At 39.5% G+C, this 19685-nt stretch overlaps 1 protein-coding gene across 6 annotated transcripts in view; it reads right to left on the bottom strand.

Moving 5' to 3' along the window:
* Positions 1-19685, bottom strand: part of Mast2 (microtubule associated serine/threonine kinase 2) — a 181752-nt gene that overhangs the window by 128242 nt on the left and 33825 nt on the right. For all 6 annotated transcript variants that reach the window (XM_008828491.3, XM_029561295.1, XM_017797004.2 and 3 more), the window contains one exon: positions 16734-16876. In XM_008828491.3, the coding sequence (XP_008826713.1) occupies positions 16734-16876 (143 nt within the window). The remainder of the gene's footprint in view (positions 1-16733; positions 16877-19685) is intronic.

The raw sequence follows: 19685 nt of genomic DNA, 5'->3' as shown, positions 1-19685 counted from the left end.
AACTGAAGACCCGAATATGAGTACATGCAATTTCAGCCACCTGATATTTGACAAAGGGGCCAAGAATACTCACTGGAGGAAAGACAGCATGTTCAGCAAATGGTGCTGGCAAAACTGGATCTCCACCTGTAGAAGAATGAAACTAAACCCCTATCTTTCACCTTTCACAAAAGTCAACTTCAAATGGATCAAAGACCTCAATGTAAAGCCTGAAACTCTGAAACTGTTAGAAGAAAACATTGGCAATAACCTAAAAGATATAAGTGTAGGATAGGATTTTCTAAACCAGACGTTAGTTGCTCAGGAAACAAGGTCAAGAATCCACAAATGGGACCTCATTAAACTAAAAACCTGTACATCAAAAGAAGCAACCAAGGAAGTGAAGAGAAAACCCACAGAATGGGAGAAAATCTTCACCAGCGACACATCTGACAGAGATGTGGAGAATCAAGAAAGGAAGCAACCCAATTAAAAGATAGGCTAAGGACCTGAACAGAGTTTTCAGAAAAAATAAAGACGGCTAAGAAGCATCTTAAAAGGTGTTCAAGCTGGGCATGGTGGCGCACGCCTTTAATCCCAGCACTGGGGAGGCAGAGGCAGGTGGATCTCTGTGAGTTCAAGGCCAGCCTAGTCTACATAATGACATAATGAGTTCCAGGACAGCTGGGGCTACAGGGAGACCCTGTCTCAAAAAGATGAAAAAGAGAGAAGAGGGGGTGTATAAAAAAGAAAAAAAGAAGAGAGAGAGAGAGAGAGAGAGAGAGAGAGAGAGAGAGAGAGAGAGGTAGGTCACCTTTCTTTTGCTATAATTACAATTTATTTAATTACATCTATATATGTGTGTCTTGTATGTTGGTATGTGCATGTGAGTAGAGTACCCATTGGAATCCAAGAGAGGGCACTGGACCCCCTTGGAGCTGGACATTGAGGCAGTTGTGAGCCACCTGATGTGGGTGCTCAGAAGTGAACTTGGGTATGTGCCATCTCTCCAGCCCTTAAACAGTGTTTTTAAGATGAATTTATACTTGCTATTGACAACCATGTGACATCTTTACCTAATAAAAATCAGATTTTTTTTTTTTGTCTTTTTGAGACAGGGTCTCCCTGTAGCCCCAGCTGTCCTAGAACTCACTATGTAGACCAGGCTGGCCTCGAACTCACAAAGATCCACCTGCCTCTGCCTCCCAAGTGCTGGGATTAAAGGCATGTGCCACCTGGGTCTTTTGGAAGAGCATATAGTGCCCTTAACTGCTGAGCCAGCTCTCCAACCCCAACACTAATTTCTGAATGCTGCCCATAATGACCAAAAACATCATTACAAGAGAAGGTTGCCTATTCAGAAGTAATCTATAATCAGTGCAGTTATGAGCTAAAGCCAACATTACCATAATGACAGAGCCCTGCCAAACTGATGGCAAAGGATACTGAGAATCTCTTAGAATAAGAGAAGTAATGAGAAAAGGAATACTATACAAATGATTTGTGATAGAAGAAAGAAAACATTAGAATCAAAAGCAAAAAATTCACTCACAAGTAATATCTGGAGTAAACATATTCTTACTATGTCATTTTCCTCATTTATAAATCAAAGATAATTCAGTGTATTTTCTGGTAGGATGCCTTAATCAACAAGTGAGAGAATATAAATCTTATTTTTAATTTATAAAGTGCTTTTAAAATAACAACCACCATTTATTGGTTACCTAAGGGCCTAATTATACGCAAGGTTATTTATAAATATATCCATGTTATAAATTAATGACATTAAGAAAAAGGGAAGAAAACAAGAAGGGGAAATAGAACAAAGAAGAGAGAAAGGGGAGGGAATGAAAGGACAAAAGAGAGGTGAAAAGGGAGAAAAGACAAGAGGTAGACGGAAGGAAATCAAGGCCTGTTTGCTTAAAGTTACAAAATGATGAGGGAGCATAAGGACTCAAGCCTGCTTCTTGCTAATCTCAGTTCACAGTTCTTTTCCTAGCTACTTTGAATAACAAATATTCTCAAATTATTTTTAGTCATTCAGATTCTGTCCTTTTCTTGAACCTAGACCTTCCATACCACATATATCTCCAATGAATTTGACATTGGAAGATTGTTATAGTATATAAACTACTTGGTAATATGCTGATTCATAATCTCTGTCCCCAATTCCAGAATCTGAGAAGCTCTTTTTTAACACCTAAAAGATTTTTTCAATAAAGTTTGATGTCCAAATGAATTTTGTAGCAAACTGAGCTAAGGCAATTTTAATGTTTACTTATCCCATTCAGTATGAATATTCACATATTGAGAATTTAATCCCCACTAATGGGAGATAGGGTTTAGGGAAAGTGTTTAGGGAGCTTGCTTTAGAATGAATTCATCCCAGGGCTTGGGACGTAGCTCAGTGGAAGAGCACTTACCTAGCAAGTATGTGGCTGTTAGACCCCCACCACTACAAAAAGAATACAAGAAAGAAAAAGAAATGGATCAATGTCACTATAAGAAAGGCTAGCAAGGCTGGAAAGAAGATTCAATGGTTAAGAGCATTTGATGTTTTTACAATAGCACCTGGGTTCAGTTCTCAAGACCCACATGGTCACTCACAACTGTCTAATCCCCTCCCCCAGTGTTTTATAAAAGATATCAAAATAAAAGTTTCAACAGCATATTTGTAGTTTAGTTTAACCTCAAGATCATCTTTTCTTAAGCAAAAGAACTAGATTTGAATTATTTTTTGGAACAGATTTAGAGCTGAATTTCATCTTGAACTGTTAGACAATTTAAAATAATCTCTTTGATGATATGTACAAAGTTTAAGATGTATACCTTAAAAATAAAGGATTCTAGGCCGGGCGTGGTGACACACGCCTTTAATTCCAGCACTCAGGAGGCAGAGGCAGGTGGATCTCTGTGAGTTCAAGGCCAGCCTGGTCTATATAGTGAGTTCCAGGACAGCTGGGGCTAGAGAGAGACCCTGTCTCAAAAAGACCAAAAAAATAAAAAAATAAAAATAAAGGATTCTACACTTTCTAAAGGAATTTCAAAACTTTAAAGATAAATTAGTTAGCTAATTAATGTCTTAGTCCATTTAGTGTTAAAATTTATTTATTTATTTAGAAAGTGTGTGTGTGTGTATGTTCACTTGAAGAGCAGAGGAAGCATCAGCCTATGTCACTCTCCACCTATTTTTATTACTTTTATTTTATGTATATGAGTGTTTTGCCTGCATGGATGTAAGCACCCCACATACATGTAAATGTCTGTGGAGACCAGAAGAGGGTGTCTGTTTCCCTGGAACTGAAGTTATGGATAATTGCTAGCTGCATGTGGGTTCTAAGAATTTGAGTTCTCTTCAAGAGCAGCCAGTTCTCTTAACCACTGAGCCACCTCTCCAGCCCCTCCAACTGTTCTTTTGAAGTAGAGTTTTTCTCTTAACTTCAAACTCCAAGTGCCATGTAGCCTCCTGTCTCTGCTCCCCTTGGAGCTAGGGTTATAGGTCAGGATGGCTAGCTTGTTATGTGGTTGCTGAGGTCTGAACTTTGCTCCTCAAGCTTGCATAGCAAGCAGCACTTAACTGTTGCGATATCTCTCCACCACCATTTTGTGTTGTTTTAACAGAATACCTGCACTTTATACAATATAGAAATTGGGGCTAGAGGCATAGCTCAGTGGTTAAGAGCACTGGCTGTTCTTGCAGAGAACCTACATTTGATTTCTAGCACCTACATGGCAGCTAACAACTGTGTAACTCTTGTTTTGATGGAATCAAACTAAAGCCCCCCAGGTTAAAGTGGATTCAAACCAAGTGCCCCAGACCAAAGAAGAATATTCAGAACAAGGAAGTAAGAAGTAAAATAATTCTAACTGCTGAGAAAGAGCTGACCTTTTCATGCTCCATACACAAGCCGGACATCCCCCGAAACTCCCCCCCTCCCATGGCTGCCGGTTGCTGCCGGCCCCCTCCCACTGCTGCCGGTTGCTGCCGGCCCCCCTCCCACTGCTGCCGGTTGTAGTTTGTGGTTTTTGCCTTTAAAAGTCACCTGTAAGCTGAGCTCGGGGCTGCTGCTCTCTCTCTCTCTGAGTGAGGCAGGGGCCCGTCTGCGCAAACGATTAAATCCTCTTGCTTGTTGCATCTCCTGGTCTGAGGACTGAGTTATTGGGGTGCGGCCTCCCGTGGACATTGGGTACCCCAGCCTGGGGGGTCCTACAGTTTCAGGGACTCTGATGTCCTCTTCTGGCCTCCATGGGCATTGTATGATACACTTATATACATGCAGGCAAAACATTCATACACATAAAATTAAAAGAAGTAAATTAAAATAATTATTTCTCACGGTTCTGAGGGCTGGGAAGTCCTAATAAATGAAGTATTTTTAAAACTTAAAAAATTTCAAGATTTAAGCTAGGTGTGGTGGTGCACGCCTTTAATCCCAGCAGCTGATCTCTCTCTGTGAGTTCAAGGCCAGGCTCATCTACCTAGTGAGTTCCAGGCCAGCTGGGGCTACGGGGAGACCCTGTCTCAAAACAGACCAAATAAAAACAAAAATTTAAGATTTATTTATTTTATTTTCTACGTATAAGTGTTTTGTCTGCACATATATACGCGTACCACATGAGTGCCTGATCCTTAAAAAGATCAGAAGGGATCATCTGATTCCCCAGGAACTAGAGTTAAAAGTGTTTGTGAGCCATCTTGTAGATGCTGGGAACTAAACCGGGTCCTCAGCAAGTGCTCTGTAGTTGAGTCATCTCTCCACTCCCACATCAAAAAACATTTTCTTTTTCTTAATTTTACATTTATTTGTTTATTTGTATGCAATACACACACACACACACACACACACACACACACACACACACACACCAGAGGACAACTTGCAGGAGTTGGTTCTCGCCTTCCATCACATGGGTCCCCAGGATCAAACTCAAGTCATCAGGCTGAGTGACAAGTACTGAGATTAAAGGCATGCACCATCACACCTAGCTTAATGCAAATAGCCAATCTTTTTGTATGTGGTCTTTTCATTTGGGCACATGAACCCACATGCACACACTCACACAAACACATATGCACACCGCACATACACAAAAATATGAGAGGTTAAGTTCACACTACAAATCTGGCAGTTGTTCTACCTAAATTGTCCCCTTTCATCCTAACAACAACTTCACTCTTAATAATCCCATGAGCAAAGTCCTATAATTACTTTTGATACTATGGATGAAGAAACAGGATTAAAGAGGTTCGGTGTGCTGTGTAGGGTCCTACGATTGCTTACGTGGCAGCACTGCAACACAAAACAAAGGCAAGCAGCCTGAGCTTGTACTTCAAAGTCCAAAGCATTCAGAATGAACTTATTCAAATATATTTTGAGTAAGGAGATAAAACATAAATTAATGGGTAAGTCCATAGAAGTTGATGCAAATATTACTCATCATGACTCCTAGTTTCTAGTCCTAAAAAAGAAGGTAGTAGTATTTATTAGAGTCCAAATAACATCAAAATCTGTTAATATCTCTAACAATTTAACAATGTTGCACAATACTCCCTGTTCTACCAGTTCTAGACCTATTTCAATTTGTTCTCATTCCATTAAAAATAAATACACAAGAGCCCAGTATGGCAGCCCATGCCTTTGGTTCTAGCATTTAAGAGACAGAACTACCCTCCCCCCCAAAAAAGACAGAACCAGTGGATATATGTAAGTCCCGGGCCAGTCTGGTCTACAAGAGAGTTCCAGGCCAGCCAGGACTATATGATGAGACCCTGTCTCCAAATAAAATAAACAGATTAACATACAAAAGCTAAAATCTATTACATCTGATCAATTGTCCATCACAGCATCACAGCTCAGTTCTGTATAAAGCATGAGGAAGTCAAGATTCTTTTTTCATGTGAATTGTAAAAACATCATTTATTCTAAAGACTACAAGGACATTCAAGATGTATGTCCTCCCCATTGATTACTTTGCCACATTTGTCTATTTCCAGACTTTCTATTGTATTCCAGTTCTTGTTCTCTCTATCCCTCCCCCCCATATGTGTATATAATGTATATAATGTCTATCACACTATCTTGATCATTGGACCTTTATGCAAGGATATAGCTAAGTTAAGTAATTCCTTCAGCTTTGGTCTTTTTTATTTTCATTTTTTTTAGTTATTCTATTCTTTTACATTTCAATATAAATTTGAAATCATATCACTTTCAGAAAAGAGTGCCTGGATGTTCATTAGGATTACAAGAAACATACGGATCAGTGGGAAGACAATATCTGAAAAATATGGGCCTTGGGGCTAAAGAAATGGCTCCGTGGTAAAGACCATGTACTGCTCTTGTAGAAGACCTGAGTTTGGTTCTCAGTATCTATGTTGGGCAGCTAACAACTGTCTGTAACTATAGTCCCAGGTGGGTGGTTCTTCAGGAAGTTAAACAGAATTATCATATAACCTACCAATTCAACTCCTGAAGTACACACTCACAAATACTAAAAGCAGACACTCAAATATTTGTACACAAATGCTCACTGAAGCACTATTCACAATAGCCAAAAATTAAAAACAACCCAAAAATCCATCAAATGACAAACTGATAGACAAAGTATGATACCACACAATACAACAACCCCCTCCTCTTATTCACAGGGGTATGTTCCAAGACCTCTAGTGTATGGCTAACACTGTGTACAGAATCAAGCCTATATGTTTTATCCTGTGTTTATTAGTCAGTGTTCTGTTACTATGACAAAATTTCTGAGGCTGGATAATATATAAATAAAAGAAGCTATATGGAGGCACCATGAATCCAACCTTTGGTAAGGGTCTTTCATTCTCTAACATCATGGCAGATGGCATTACAAAAGCAGAAGTACATGGCAAAGCAAAAAAGCCAGAGGAAGGGAGAGATCCACTTTGGGGATATATGTATGTATAGATACATATATATGTATGTATACATGTATACATGTGTGCATATGTATTTATTAATGCCACAGCATGAATATAGAGGTCAAAAGACAATCTGTGGAAGCCAGTTCTCCCAACATGTGGGCTATGGGGAATGTCAGGCTTGACGGCAAGCACCTCTACCCACTGAGCCATCTTGCCAGGCTCTAGGCTTCCTCTTTCATAACAAACCTCTAGTGAGAAAGAATAAAAATCTTATAAAAATTACCTTAATCCTTCTGAAAGCAGTCCTCTCCAATAACCAAATGGCCTTCAACTAGGCCCTACCTTAAATGGTCCCACTATCTCTTATCACACTGAGGACAGAGCATCTAATGTATAAGCCCTTGGGGCCCAAAAAGACATCTAAATTATAGCAACAGACCTATCTACAACAAAGTTTTACAAATTAGGCATAAAAAGATATTAACATTAAAAACATAAAATTTGCCAGGCATGCTGGCACACACCTTTAATCCCAGCACTCAGGAGGGAAAGGCAAGGCAAATCTCTGTGAGATCAAAGCCCAGCTGGTCTACATAGCAAGTTCAGGCTGACTGGAGCTACAGGGAGACTGTGGCTCAAAAAAATAGAAAAAAAAAAAGATAACAGAACAATTAGAATAATATATTGCAATACAAATGCCAGTATCACTGCTCTTAAGCTTTGGAGCAATTATTAAACAAAATAAGGGTTACTGGAACATAATAAGTACTGTGATACCAGGAAGGCTGAACTGGTAACTATCACAGTTACTAAGATATTATCCAGTGAGCAGCATTATACAGCTGAACAAAGGGATGACTCTCACAGCAAGACAGTGCTAGACTTCACCCATCTACTCAGAACAGCATTTAATTTTTAAAATTTTGATTATTTCTGGAATTTTCAACCTTTTTTTTTTTGGTCTTTTTTTGAGACAGGGTCTCCAGTAGCTCCAGCTGGCCTAGAACTTGCTATGTAGACCAGGCTGGCCTTGAATTCATAGAGATCCGCCTGCCTCTACCTCCAAGTGCTGGGATTAAAGGCATGCACCATGCCTGGTTCCACAAGCCTGGGACAAAGAAAGTGCACATAAAGAGGAGCAACTATCTAGCCACATAATGACATCTTATTCAACCATAAAAAAACATACATTACTGATACACACTATAGAAAAATGTTAAAAACATGCTAAGGGAAAAAAGATAGCACAAAAGGTTACATACTGTATGACTAAATTTACATGAAATACTCAAAATGGATGAATCCATAGAGCCAGAAAGTCAATGAGTGGATGCTACAATAGGGAAGACTGGAATGAGAACTGACTGCGTAATAGGTAGGACAATGGAGTGGTGGAAATGTTTTAGAAGTTGATATAGGTGGTTACACACATTGAAAATGTACTAAATGTCAATAAAACATACACTCTAAAATAGCTAATTGTATTATAGATGAATCTCACCTTGTGATATTATATATACATTCTTTATTTTCTACATGGTCCCTAGTTCACATAGTCCTATAATTTCCTAAATAACTAGAATAAGATTAAACCATTTAGTTTTTGCCCTAAGTTGTTCTTTGGGGGGGGGCGGTCTTGAGGTCAGAGGAGGGCATCAGATCCCCTGGAACTGGAGTTGTGGACAGTTGTTAGCTGCCATGTGGGTGCTGGGAATCAAACCCTGGACCTCTGGAAGAACAGTTAGTGCTCTTAACCACTGAGCCCTTTCTCACGCCTGGCTAAGTTCTTCTTTTAATTTTTTTTTTTGCATTTATTTTTATTTTACATGCATGTTTTGCCTGCAGGTATATCAGTGCAACCATGTAGTACAATGCCCTCAGAGGCCAAAGGGTTTGGGAACCAAACCTGGGTCCTCTGCAAGAAACAGCCAGTGATATTAACTGCTGAGCCATCTCTCCAGCCCCTGCCCCAAGTTCTTGAAGCAGCTTCAGTGATAAAAATGAAGTCTTTTGTTATAAAGTTGGAGCAGTTCAGACCTCAGAAAGAGACCTCAAAAAAAGAAAAACAAAATTTGGCCCTGAAAAGATGACCAATTACTGGTTAAGAGCAATTACTGCTCTTGGAGGACTAGAGTTCAGTTCTCAGTACCACGTCAGGTGGCTCACAGACACTTGTAATTCTAGCTCCAGAGGACCCAATGCCTTCTTCTAGCATCCATGGGCACCAACACACACATGCACATCCACACATAAAGGTAATCTGTTTCAAGCTATGACCTGGCCACCCCTTCTTTCATTTGCTCCTCTTTCTTCCCAAAGCAGCTTATGGAAGCTAGACTTTCTCTTTCCCAAGAAAGGTTATAGAAACTAAAAGCATGCTCCATATTTCTCTCTTAGAGTTGGCCATAAAGAAATTATCTGACCTATTTTGTCTGAAATTAATAAAACCTCCATTTCAGAAGGAATTCTTCTTTATACCTGAGAGAAAGGAATACTGCACAAAGAAACCAAGAATCTAAACAGATAAGCTTGGCTAGATTTCCCCCAGACTATTAGTATCAAATAATACTCATTTCTGCTGGGTGTGGTGGTACAGGCCTTTAGTCCCAGCACTTAGGAGGCAGAGGCAGGTGGATCTCTGAGAGTTCAAGGCCAGCCTGGTTTACATAGCAAGTGCCAGGCTAGCTGGGGCTACAGGGAAACCCTGTCTCAAAAAGACCAAAAAAAAAAACACCTCAGTTCTATCCAACTGTCCATACTTCAGTCATGCCTATGCAATGAAGTTCCCATAAAAAAACCAAAAGACCCAGAGGATTATACTGTTTCTGAAAAGCTGAGAACATGGAGGCTTAGCTTATAGGAGGTGCGACAAGAATTCATCCATGTGCCATGACAATGCTTTACCCCAGCTCACAGGGACAGAAGCTTCTACTTTCAGGGTCTTACAAACCTCACCTTGTGTAGTTATTCATCAGTTTATTTCTAGCCTTAAAATATCCTTTATAATGAAATGGACAATGGTGTATTTCCCTGGGTTCTGGGTGCCTCGAAAATATTAATCAAACTTAATCATACAGTCATGAAAATACAAGTTTACAGGGGAATCCGAAACTCTCTTCTGACCTCCGAGGCACTGCACAACATGGGTGCACTTACTTACATGCAGGCAATACACTCATACACATAAAATAAAAATAATAAGCTGGGCGTGGTGGCTCATGCCTTTAGTCCCAGCACTCGGGAGGCAGAGGCAGGCGGATCACTGTGAATTCAAGGCCAGCCTGTCTACATAGTGAGTTCAGGTCAGCTAGGGCTACAGGGAGACCCTGTCTCAAAAAGACAAAAAAAAAAAAAAAGTTCTTTAAATTTCCTCTCATCTTTATCTCTGTACAGTTAGTATGTGTGTGTGTGTGTGTGTGTGTGTGTGTGTGTGTGTGTGTGTGTATTTTAAGGGCCAGGTGCTCCTCCATGGCCTGTGCTTCAGCTCCTGCTTCCAGGTTCCTGCTGAGTTCCTACCTTGGGCTCCCTCAGTGATGAACTGTGTGACATCATGCTAGGCTGGTTATTGACACATTAAAACTGACCTTCTTAGACTGGAGAGATGGCTAAACTTTAAGAGTGAACTGCTCTTGCAGAGGACCTAGGCTTGGTTTCCAACATCTACACAGTGGCTAACAACCATCCATGATTCTAATCCCAGGGGCTCTAACCCCCTCTTCTGGCCTCCACAGGTACTATATACATGTGGTATACATGAAGGCAAAACACTCATACACATAAAAACTTTTTTTTTCAATCAGCCTTCTTATATGGACATCATACTTCAAGCACAACCAAATCAAATGTAACACATAGCTAAGGCTTATCCTAAAATTTCTTTATCCCTTTGATAACTATAGATTTATTTATTATATACCATATACAATGCTGCTTACAACTTGGAATACAGCAATGAACAGATGCACTCATTGCAAATGATCTTACCAATAAAAAGGTAATGTCTGCCAGTAAAATAAAGAATCCCAAAAGTATATCCGAAGAATCTGTGAAACTCTACAAAGAAAAGGTTTTTGAGAGGCTCCCCAAAATACTAATATCCAGTACTCAAAATACTCAAGAAAAGGCCAGTGAAATGGCTCAGGGTTAGGTAAATGCACTTGCCTCCAAGCCTGATAAACTGAGCTTGATCCCCAGGACCCATATGATAGGAGAGAGTCAACTTCCACAAGTAGTCTTGTGACCTCCATATATCAGTGGCACATATGTATCCCCACACATAAACACATACAAAGAAATAAATGCAATTTTTAAAAACTACTAAAACAAAAAAAAAACAAATAATAATCTTATTTTACAGATAAGAAAACAAAGGTTTAAGTAAGTTTAGTTTTTATTCAAATTCAAAATGCCCATATCAAACAGATCCTGAATTTGTTAACTAAACCTAGAGGTCTTTCTGTTATGCATCTTTAACACTAGATTTGAATATTATATACTTTTTAAAAAATAATAATAATTGGCTGGGCATGGTGGCACATGCCTTTAATCCTAGCACTCGGGAGGCAGAGGCAAGTGGATCTCTGTGAGTTTACGGCCAGCTTAGTCTACATAGTGAGTTCTAGGCCAGCGGGGGCTACAAGGAGACTCTCAAAAAGACCAAAAAAATCATCATCACCATCATCATCATCCTCACCTTGGACAATATACTAAGTTTTCCTCCATCCCTAGGAGCAGATAATATGCTATATGATCTTTTTATTCATTTCTTTCAAAAATATTTTATTATTTTCATTTTATGTGTATGAGTGTATTGCCTACATGTGTCACTCAATGCCTGGTGGAGGTCAAAAGAGGGTGTCAGGTCCCCCTGGAATAGGAGTTACATTAGTTGCCACATGGGTGCTAGGAATCGAATTTGGGTCCTCTGCAAGAGCAGCCAGTGCTCTTAACTAGCCCCTAAATAAATATGATCTTGCTTATATAACATGCCTTAGGAAATACTAATTGAAATCACAGTTTCTACATCTATAAAGAAAATAGATCATTGCTGGGCATGGTAAGGCTTGACTTTAATCCCAGCACTCGGAAGGCAGGAGCAAGAGGATTCTGTGAGTTCAAAGCCAGCCTGGTCTACATAGTGAGTTCCAGGACAGCTAGGACTACAGGGAGACCCTGTCTTAAAAAGACCAAAAAAAAAAAAAGCATTTGCTACATTAAGGCTTGCTTACCTTGTTTAACAGACCCTGATTATATCTAATCTCTAGAGAGTTATCTCCCAGACATTTATAGCTAGCACAATTCTTGACCCCTTTTACTTACTTTTCAGGTTTGGGATTTTTTGTTGTTGTTGTTGTTTATTTCAGAGTATTTTGTTTTGTTTTGTTCGAGGAAAGGGCTCATGTATCCCAGGTTGGATTCTAACTATGTAGCCAAAGATGACAAACTTCTGATTCTCCTGTCTCCACCTCCTAAGTACTAGGAATACAAATGTACTGCCACACCAGGTTTATACAGTGCTGGGGAGCCAATCCAGAGCTTTGTGCATGCTAGATAAGGACTCTACCAACTAACATAGATGCCACAGCCCTCACTTAGTCACTTTTAGAACTATAACTCATATATCACTTCTATAAGAATGTTACATTTTATTGCTTTGAAACTGGTTGTTGTATGTGATCTTATTAACCTAAAAGCTCTCCTGAAGCTGGGTGCTATATACAAAAACATTAATAACAAATTATACTTCAGATTTTTCAGATATTTTAACAGCTAGAAGCAGGTGTGACATTGGAGTACATTCCAATAAGCAGCAGAAAGCAGAAAGAAGATATTAACACTTATTAGTAAATGTGCAACCAAACATAAATATCCAACTGGAAACTTGGGACAGTAGAATAAAAGAACTAGGAGGTAAGTAAAACCTCAGCAACGAAAAGCATCAAAGAAAATAAAAGGCAGATTCCTAGGAGAAATTAACTCTTTCCTTGAGTCATCCTATAGATATCAAAATCAGAAGACTGTTTCAAGCACCTTATACAAAATGCCGTATATTTACATATAACCCAAATACATTCTTCAATATACTTTAAATAATCTCTAGATCACTTATAATATCTACTATAATGTAAACACTATGGAAATAATAGTTGTGTGCTTTGTAGAATGAAGAAAAGAAAAAAAAATGCCTATACATTTCAGCACAGATGAAACAACCAAAAGCCTACCTACACAGAACAAATGGTCAAACAGGAGCTGAGCGTGTCTATAAATCAACACTTAACTCAAGTGGATTCAGGGTAGTGCTTGGTACGCAGCAAATTCAAGTTTAGCTCTTGGAAGTTTCTGGAATTTTTAAAGATATTTTTAGTCCTCAGTTCAATCAGCAGGATTCACAAATTATGAATTCAGAAAGTCAACTATAACAAGAATCAAATCTTAAAGATGCAATTTAAAAAAAAAACTTTTTATTTATTATTTTTATTTTATGTGTATGCATGTATTGCCTACATGGAGGTAAGTGCACCCGTGTCGTGCAAAGCCCACAGAGGTCAGAAGAGGCTGTTGGATCCCCTGGGACTAGAGTTACAGACAGTTGTTAGCTTCCATGTGGGTGCTGGGATTCGAACCCACGTCTTCTGCAAGAACAGTCAATGTTCTTAACCGTTGAGCCATCTCTCCAGCTCTACACTATATCCAACCAGTGTTCTTAACCGCTGAGCCATCTCTCCAGCTCCTTATTTATTATTTTTATTTTATGTATATGCATATATTGTCTGCATATAGGTAAGTGCACCCGTGTCATGCAATGCCCAAGGAGGACAGAAGAGGCTGTTAGATTCCCTGGAACTTAAGTTACAGACAGTTGTTAGCTGCCATATGGGTTCTGGGATTTGAGCCCAGGTCCTCTGCAAGAGCAGTCAGTGCTCTTAACCGCTGAGCCATCTCTCCAGGCCCAAGAAGTAATTATTTTTTAATAATAAAAGACAAGTACTCAATTCTTTAAATAGGAAAAGAATGCAAACAGACATTTCTTCAAAAAAGATATGTAACATCCAATATGCATGTGAAAAGATGATCAACATCTTTAGTTATTTAGGGAGATGATCATCAAAGCCTCAAAATAGCACTTTGTGATCATTTGGATGATTAAAGTAAAAATGCTTGCTACAAATAAGAATGTAGAGAGACCAAAATTCTTCATGTAATTAAACAGTTACCATAATAATCAGCACTCTGGGGGCTGGAGAGATGGCTCAGCAGTTAAGAACACTGACAGCTCTTGCAAAGGACCCGTGTTCGATTCCCAGCACCCACATGGCGGCTACAAACCGTCCTTAACTCCAGTTCCAGAGAAATCCAAAGCCCTCTTTTGACCTCCACGGCATTGCATGACACAGGTGCACTCACATACATGTAGGCAATACACTCATACACATAAAGTAAAAATAATTTTTAAAAAAATCAGCAATCAATGTCTAAATATATACCTAAGACAAATGAGAACATTTGTCCACATGAAAATTTGTACATCAGTTTCACAGAAGCATTACTCATAATAGTCAAAAGGCACAAGGAACACAAATATCTATCAACTGATCAATACATGAAACGGAATATATCTATCTATAAAAGACTATTATGGAGCAATAAAAATGAAATACTTATAAAGCCATACAAATGGACCTTAAAAATATTATTCTAGCTGGGTGTGGTGGCCTTTGATCTCGGCACTTGGTAAACAGAGGCAGGCAGATTTCTGTGAGTTCAGGCTAGCCTGGTCTACCTAGTGAGTTCCAGGTCAGCTGGTGCTACAGGGAGACCCTGTCTCAAAAAAGACCAAAAAAAATATGTATTATTCTAAGTGAATATAAGACACCTATCAATTTATGAGAATAATAAAAAAATTAAAACTGAATGTACAGAATAGACAAAACTGCAGTTGTTGAAAACGCATTTGTGGTTACTCAGGACTGGAGAATGAGAGGATGAGGAGGCTACAGCAAAAGGCTGCAGAGTTTCTTTCTAAAGCGATGAAAATGTTCTAGAATTGACTACAATAACAGTTGCATATATCTGTGAAATACACTGTAAATGGCTAAACAGTAACTATATTGAGAATCATATATCAATAAGCTGTATTTTTTTTAAAGTAATTCAGGCCAGACATGATGGCACATGCCTTTAGTCCCAGCAGTCAGGAGGCAGAGGCAGGTGGATCTCTGTGAGTTCAGGGCCAGCCTGGTCTACCTAGTGAGCTCCAGGACAGCTGGGGCTACAGGGAGACCCAATCTCAAAAACAAATAAGCAACAACAAAAAAACATAATTCAGAAATATAACAAGCACTTCACTTCCAAGAGTTCTGAATTCATAAATTCAACAAACTATAAATCAAAAATATTTACAGAGCCAGGCTTGATGGCCCACACCTTTAATCCCAACACCTGGGAGGTGGAGGCAGAGGCAGGTGTATCACTGTGAGTTTGAGACCAGCCAGGACTGCAAAGTAAGACCCTGTTTCAAATACAAACATACATACATATATATATATATATATTTAATAATAAACAGTAACTATAGTATATATATATAATCTTTTATTAATTTTTTTAAAAAGATAAGCCCAGAGACATCACTGAGTCTGTCTCCTGGCATTTTATGTACAAGTCCATCTTAAAATAATTCAATTTTCACTTGCTTAAGAGTCTGTGAAATCATCTAGAGAAGGAGGTTGGGGAGGTTGTCATCACAAGGCCAACCTTGCTAGGAAAAGGCCCTTGTTCCATGCTCGGATGGCAGGTCATTTCCCTACCTTTACAACTTGTCTTGGTCAACATTTCATCTCTTGTGACCATTACAACTCTATATGTGCTCACCTCTGAAACCTGTCATTACAGGGAAGGTCAATCTTGTCTACAGAGCTTCTGCACCATGGACTATCTGAAAGCACTGGAGGAACTAAGATATGCTGTATCTTTGAATCCAAATCCACTGTTGTATAGCCACTTCAGGGCTTCAGCTCATGGTTTTGCTAATAAATGCTCTCATTATATTCAGCCCACCTATCAGCCACTCTACCTCCTCACAGAAGGAAAAGGCCAATAAATGACCAACGATTTCATCTCCTAGTCTTTTATGCTCAGAAAATCCTCTGATCCAGGCTGAAGAACTGACTCAGCAGTTAAGAGCTATTTATTTATTTACTTTTATGTTTTCTTTTTTTAATATTTTATTTATTATTTTATGTGTATGAGTATATTGCCTGCATGTATGTGAGTACACCCATGTCGTGCATTGCCGTGGAGGTCAAAAGAGGCTTCGGATTCCCCTGGAACTGGAGTTAAGGACGGTTCATAGCCTCCATGTGAGTGCTGGGAATCGAACCTGGGTCCTCTGCAAGAGCAGTTAGTGCTCTTAACTGCTGAGCCATCTCTCCAGCCCCTATTTACTTATTTTTATTATTATTTTATTGTGTGTGTGTGTGTGTGTGTGCACACGCGTGCACATGGGCACCATGACATTCATATGAAGGTTAGAGAACAACTTGCAGGAATCTGATCTCTCCTACCATGTCGTTTCTGGGGACTGAACTTAAGTCATCAGACTCAAGACATCAGATTCAGCAGCAAATGCTTTTCCCCACTGAGCCATCTCTCCAACCTTCAATCATTTTCTTGATACTCACTAATCAGTAACTGCTACAAGGGAGAAAATTGGGATATACTCAGTTAAAATTTAAATCTTATTTAGTTTCAGAAATTATCAGAATCCTAAAAATGATAATATCATATGTCAATGATAAGCGAGCATCAAGGATTTATTTCCAGAGGAATCCAACATCTTTACTGAGTAAACACTTACCAAGCCAGCAGTAAGAGAAGGTGCAGACTGTCCAAGGGACTGGTTTCTCATTCGAACCAGGTTTGACGCTTCTCCTGAAGACTGCCAAGTTACCTGTCCTGCACTGTTGTGTATACTGCTGGACAAAGGGAGCAGCTGTTTACCTTCAAAAACAAGAACAGAAAACATTCATGTAATTATCTGTTGACAAATGCCTGAAAAAAAGGCAATATCAAGTGCATAAAACCCTAACCCATAAAAACTAGGTCAAGCTCTTCCTTGTGCTCAATCCAGGTTTACTCACTACTGCTTTAATCTCACTGAAATGTAAATGTGAGTCAAGCCGGACAAAGTGATACAGTAGCAAGAGTGCCTTAGGAGACACAGCCAGCGAGTACCAAGCAAGCCAGGACTACACAGCAAGACCCTATCTCAGAAAAAAGTCCATCAGATACACAAATGTCAGCCTATGAAGACTGTCTAGAATTGCAGTAACTTCAAGAATTGAGGGGCTAGGGGTTGGAGAGATAGCTACTAGCCCCATTTTTTCCCTTTCTTCACAAAATTCTTCATAATGCTGCTGACCAAAAATCAATGTGGTTGTGTCACTTCCTTCCTTAAAAGGAACTCTGATGATGATGGGGCTGGAGATATGGCTCAGTGGTTAAGAGCACTGGCTGCTCTTGCAGAAGAACCAGGTTCAAATCCCAGCACTCACATGGTGGCCAGCAACCATCCCTAACTCCAATTCCAAGGGATCAGACACCCTCTCCTGCATTCCATGGGCATCGCATGACACATAACACTAATACACATAAAATAAAAATAAATGGGAAAAAAAAAGAACTGATGACGTCCACAATGTTCAGAGAAATCAAATACAAAAAAAAAAAAACTCATAAATTCAGAGTATCTTCCTGGTCTCATCTCCTGTTTTTTCACACTTTTCATTCATTCAACTTCACTTGGCTTGATAATGATTACTCAATTCACTTGAAAACTCTTCCTGTACCTGGAAAAATCTTAGTTATTAAGAGTTTTCTTGGTTTTGTTGCAAACAAAATATGGTAAAATTCATTTCAACAGCAATCTGGCAAAACCAAACAAAGAAAATTAAGATTCGGGAGAAAGCAAGATTAAGAATGACCACACAGCTAGGTGTGGTGGCACACACATTTAATCCCAACACAGGCAGAGGCAGGTAGATCTCTGTGAATTCAAGGCCAGCCTGGTCTACAGAGTGAGTTGTTTCAGGTCAGCTGGGGCTACAGAGAGACCGTCTCAAAAAAAAAAAGAATGATTACACTATGCTAGGAAGGATAGCACACACCTGTAGTTCCAGCACTCAGGAGGATAAAGCAGGAGGACTGAGTGTTTGAGGCCACCCTGGACTTTAGAGTTGGAAGACACCTTAAGCTACATATCAAACCAGCAACAATAACAAAACCACAATTAAAAAAGAATGACTTGCTGGGCATGGTGGTGCATGCCTTTAATCCCAGTGCTTGGGAGGCAGAGGTAGGCAGATCTCAGGTCAGCTTGGACTACAAAGTGAGTTCTAGGCCAGTTGGGGTTACAAGGAGATCCCATCTCAAAACAAAACAAAGTTTTTTTAAAAAAAAACCGGTTGGGGTTACAAGGAGACCCTGTCTCAAAACAAAACAAGACAAAATTATTTAAAAAAAAAAAAAAAAAAAAAAACTTCTGGGGCGGGGGAAATGGCTCAGCGGTTAAGAGCACTAACTGCTCTTCCAGAGTACCCGGGTTCAATTCCCAGCACCCACACGGCGGCTACAAACCGTCCTTAACTCCAGTTCCAGGGGAATCCCAAGCCCTCTCTGACCTCCGCAGCATTGCCCAACACGGATGCACTCACATGCAGGCAATACACTCATACACATAAAATAATAAAAATAATAAAATATTTTTTTAAAAAACTTCCATAACCTCGGGAATACTGTATCAAAAGAGGGGGGGTATAGGGGCTGGTAATGCTAAATAGGCAATATGCTGGGACTGTAATCCCAACACTAACAAGGCCAAGATAGGAATAGGACAAATTCAAGGGCATCCTGAGCTATTTAAGGAGCTCCTGTCTCACCAAATAAAAAAAGGTAGAGGAAGGGCTTGGTGGGGGAGAGAGATTTATATAACTTTAGAAGAAATCCACTGGGCACACACCAGTAAGGGTTTGAAGTATAGCAAATGCTTCCAAGAATTAGAGTAAAATAAGTAACAGAAAATGGAAGGAAAAATATGCCCAAACAGAACTAGCTCTTTAGTAAAACAAATAGAAAACCATGCTCGGGAAATGAGTGAAAGCTGGGAATATAGTTCAGAGGTTCAGTAGGTGGTTGGCATGTTTAAGGCACTGGGTTAGATCTCCTGCACACAACACATACACAAGCACGCACACACACACACACAAAGGAGGAGTATACGGCCTTGATCTTTTGTCCTTCAGGAAACACTATAAAAACAAGAATGAAGTAGTAAAATGAAAGATCATACCAAAAGATTATATCAACACATGGGAGTTAGAGGCAGGTGGATCTTTCTGAGTTCAAGGCCAGCCTGGTCTACATAGTGAATTCCAGACCAGCTGGGGCTACAAGGAGACCCTGTCTCAAAAAGCCTGCCCCCCACCAAAAAAAAAATCATATCAAAGATGGACAGATGCTGACTATGAAGGGACAAGAATATTTTGGGAATAACTAGAGTATAGCTCAGTGATGCAGTACTTAAATACCATGCATGAGGCCCTGGGTTTGATCCATGGGGTGCTCTCATAGTTTTGTAGGATATGCAAACTGCTAAAGGAGAACATCAATCAAAGATCCAACTCCAGCTTTAAGGCCTAATAACCACAACAATGATCAGCACAGGAAACTATATTGGTGTAGTAGTGGCACTTTTATCTTGGGGGTAATCAACAGCTACCTAACTGAACTTAAAGCCCACTCAATGGGAACT

This window comes from Nannospalax galili, unplaced genomic scaffold (genome assembly GCF_000622305.1).
Source record: "Nannospalax galili isolate Female #2095 unplaced genomic scaffold, S.galili_v1.0 scaffold1233, whole genome shotgun sequence".
NCBI classification, from domain to species: domain Eukaryota; kingdom Metazoa; phylum Chordata; class Mammalia; order Rodentia; family Spalacidae; genus Nannospalax; species Nannospalax galili.
This window is presented reverse-complemented; position numbering and strand designations above follow the sequence as displayed.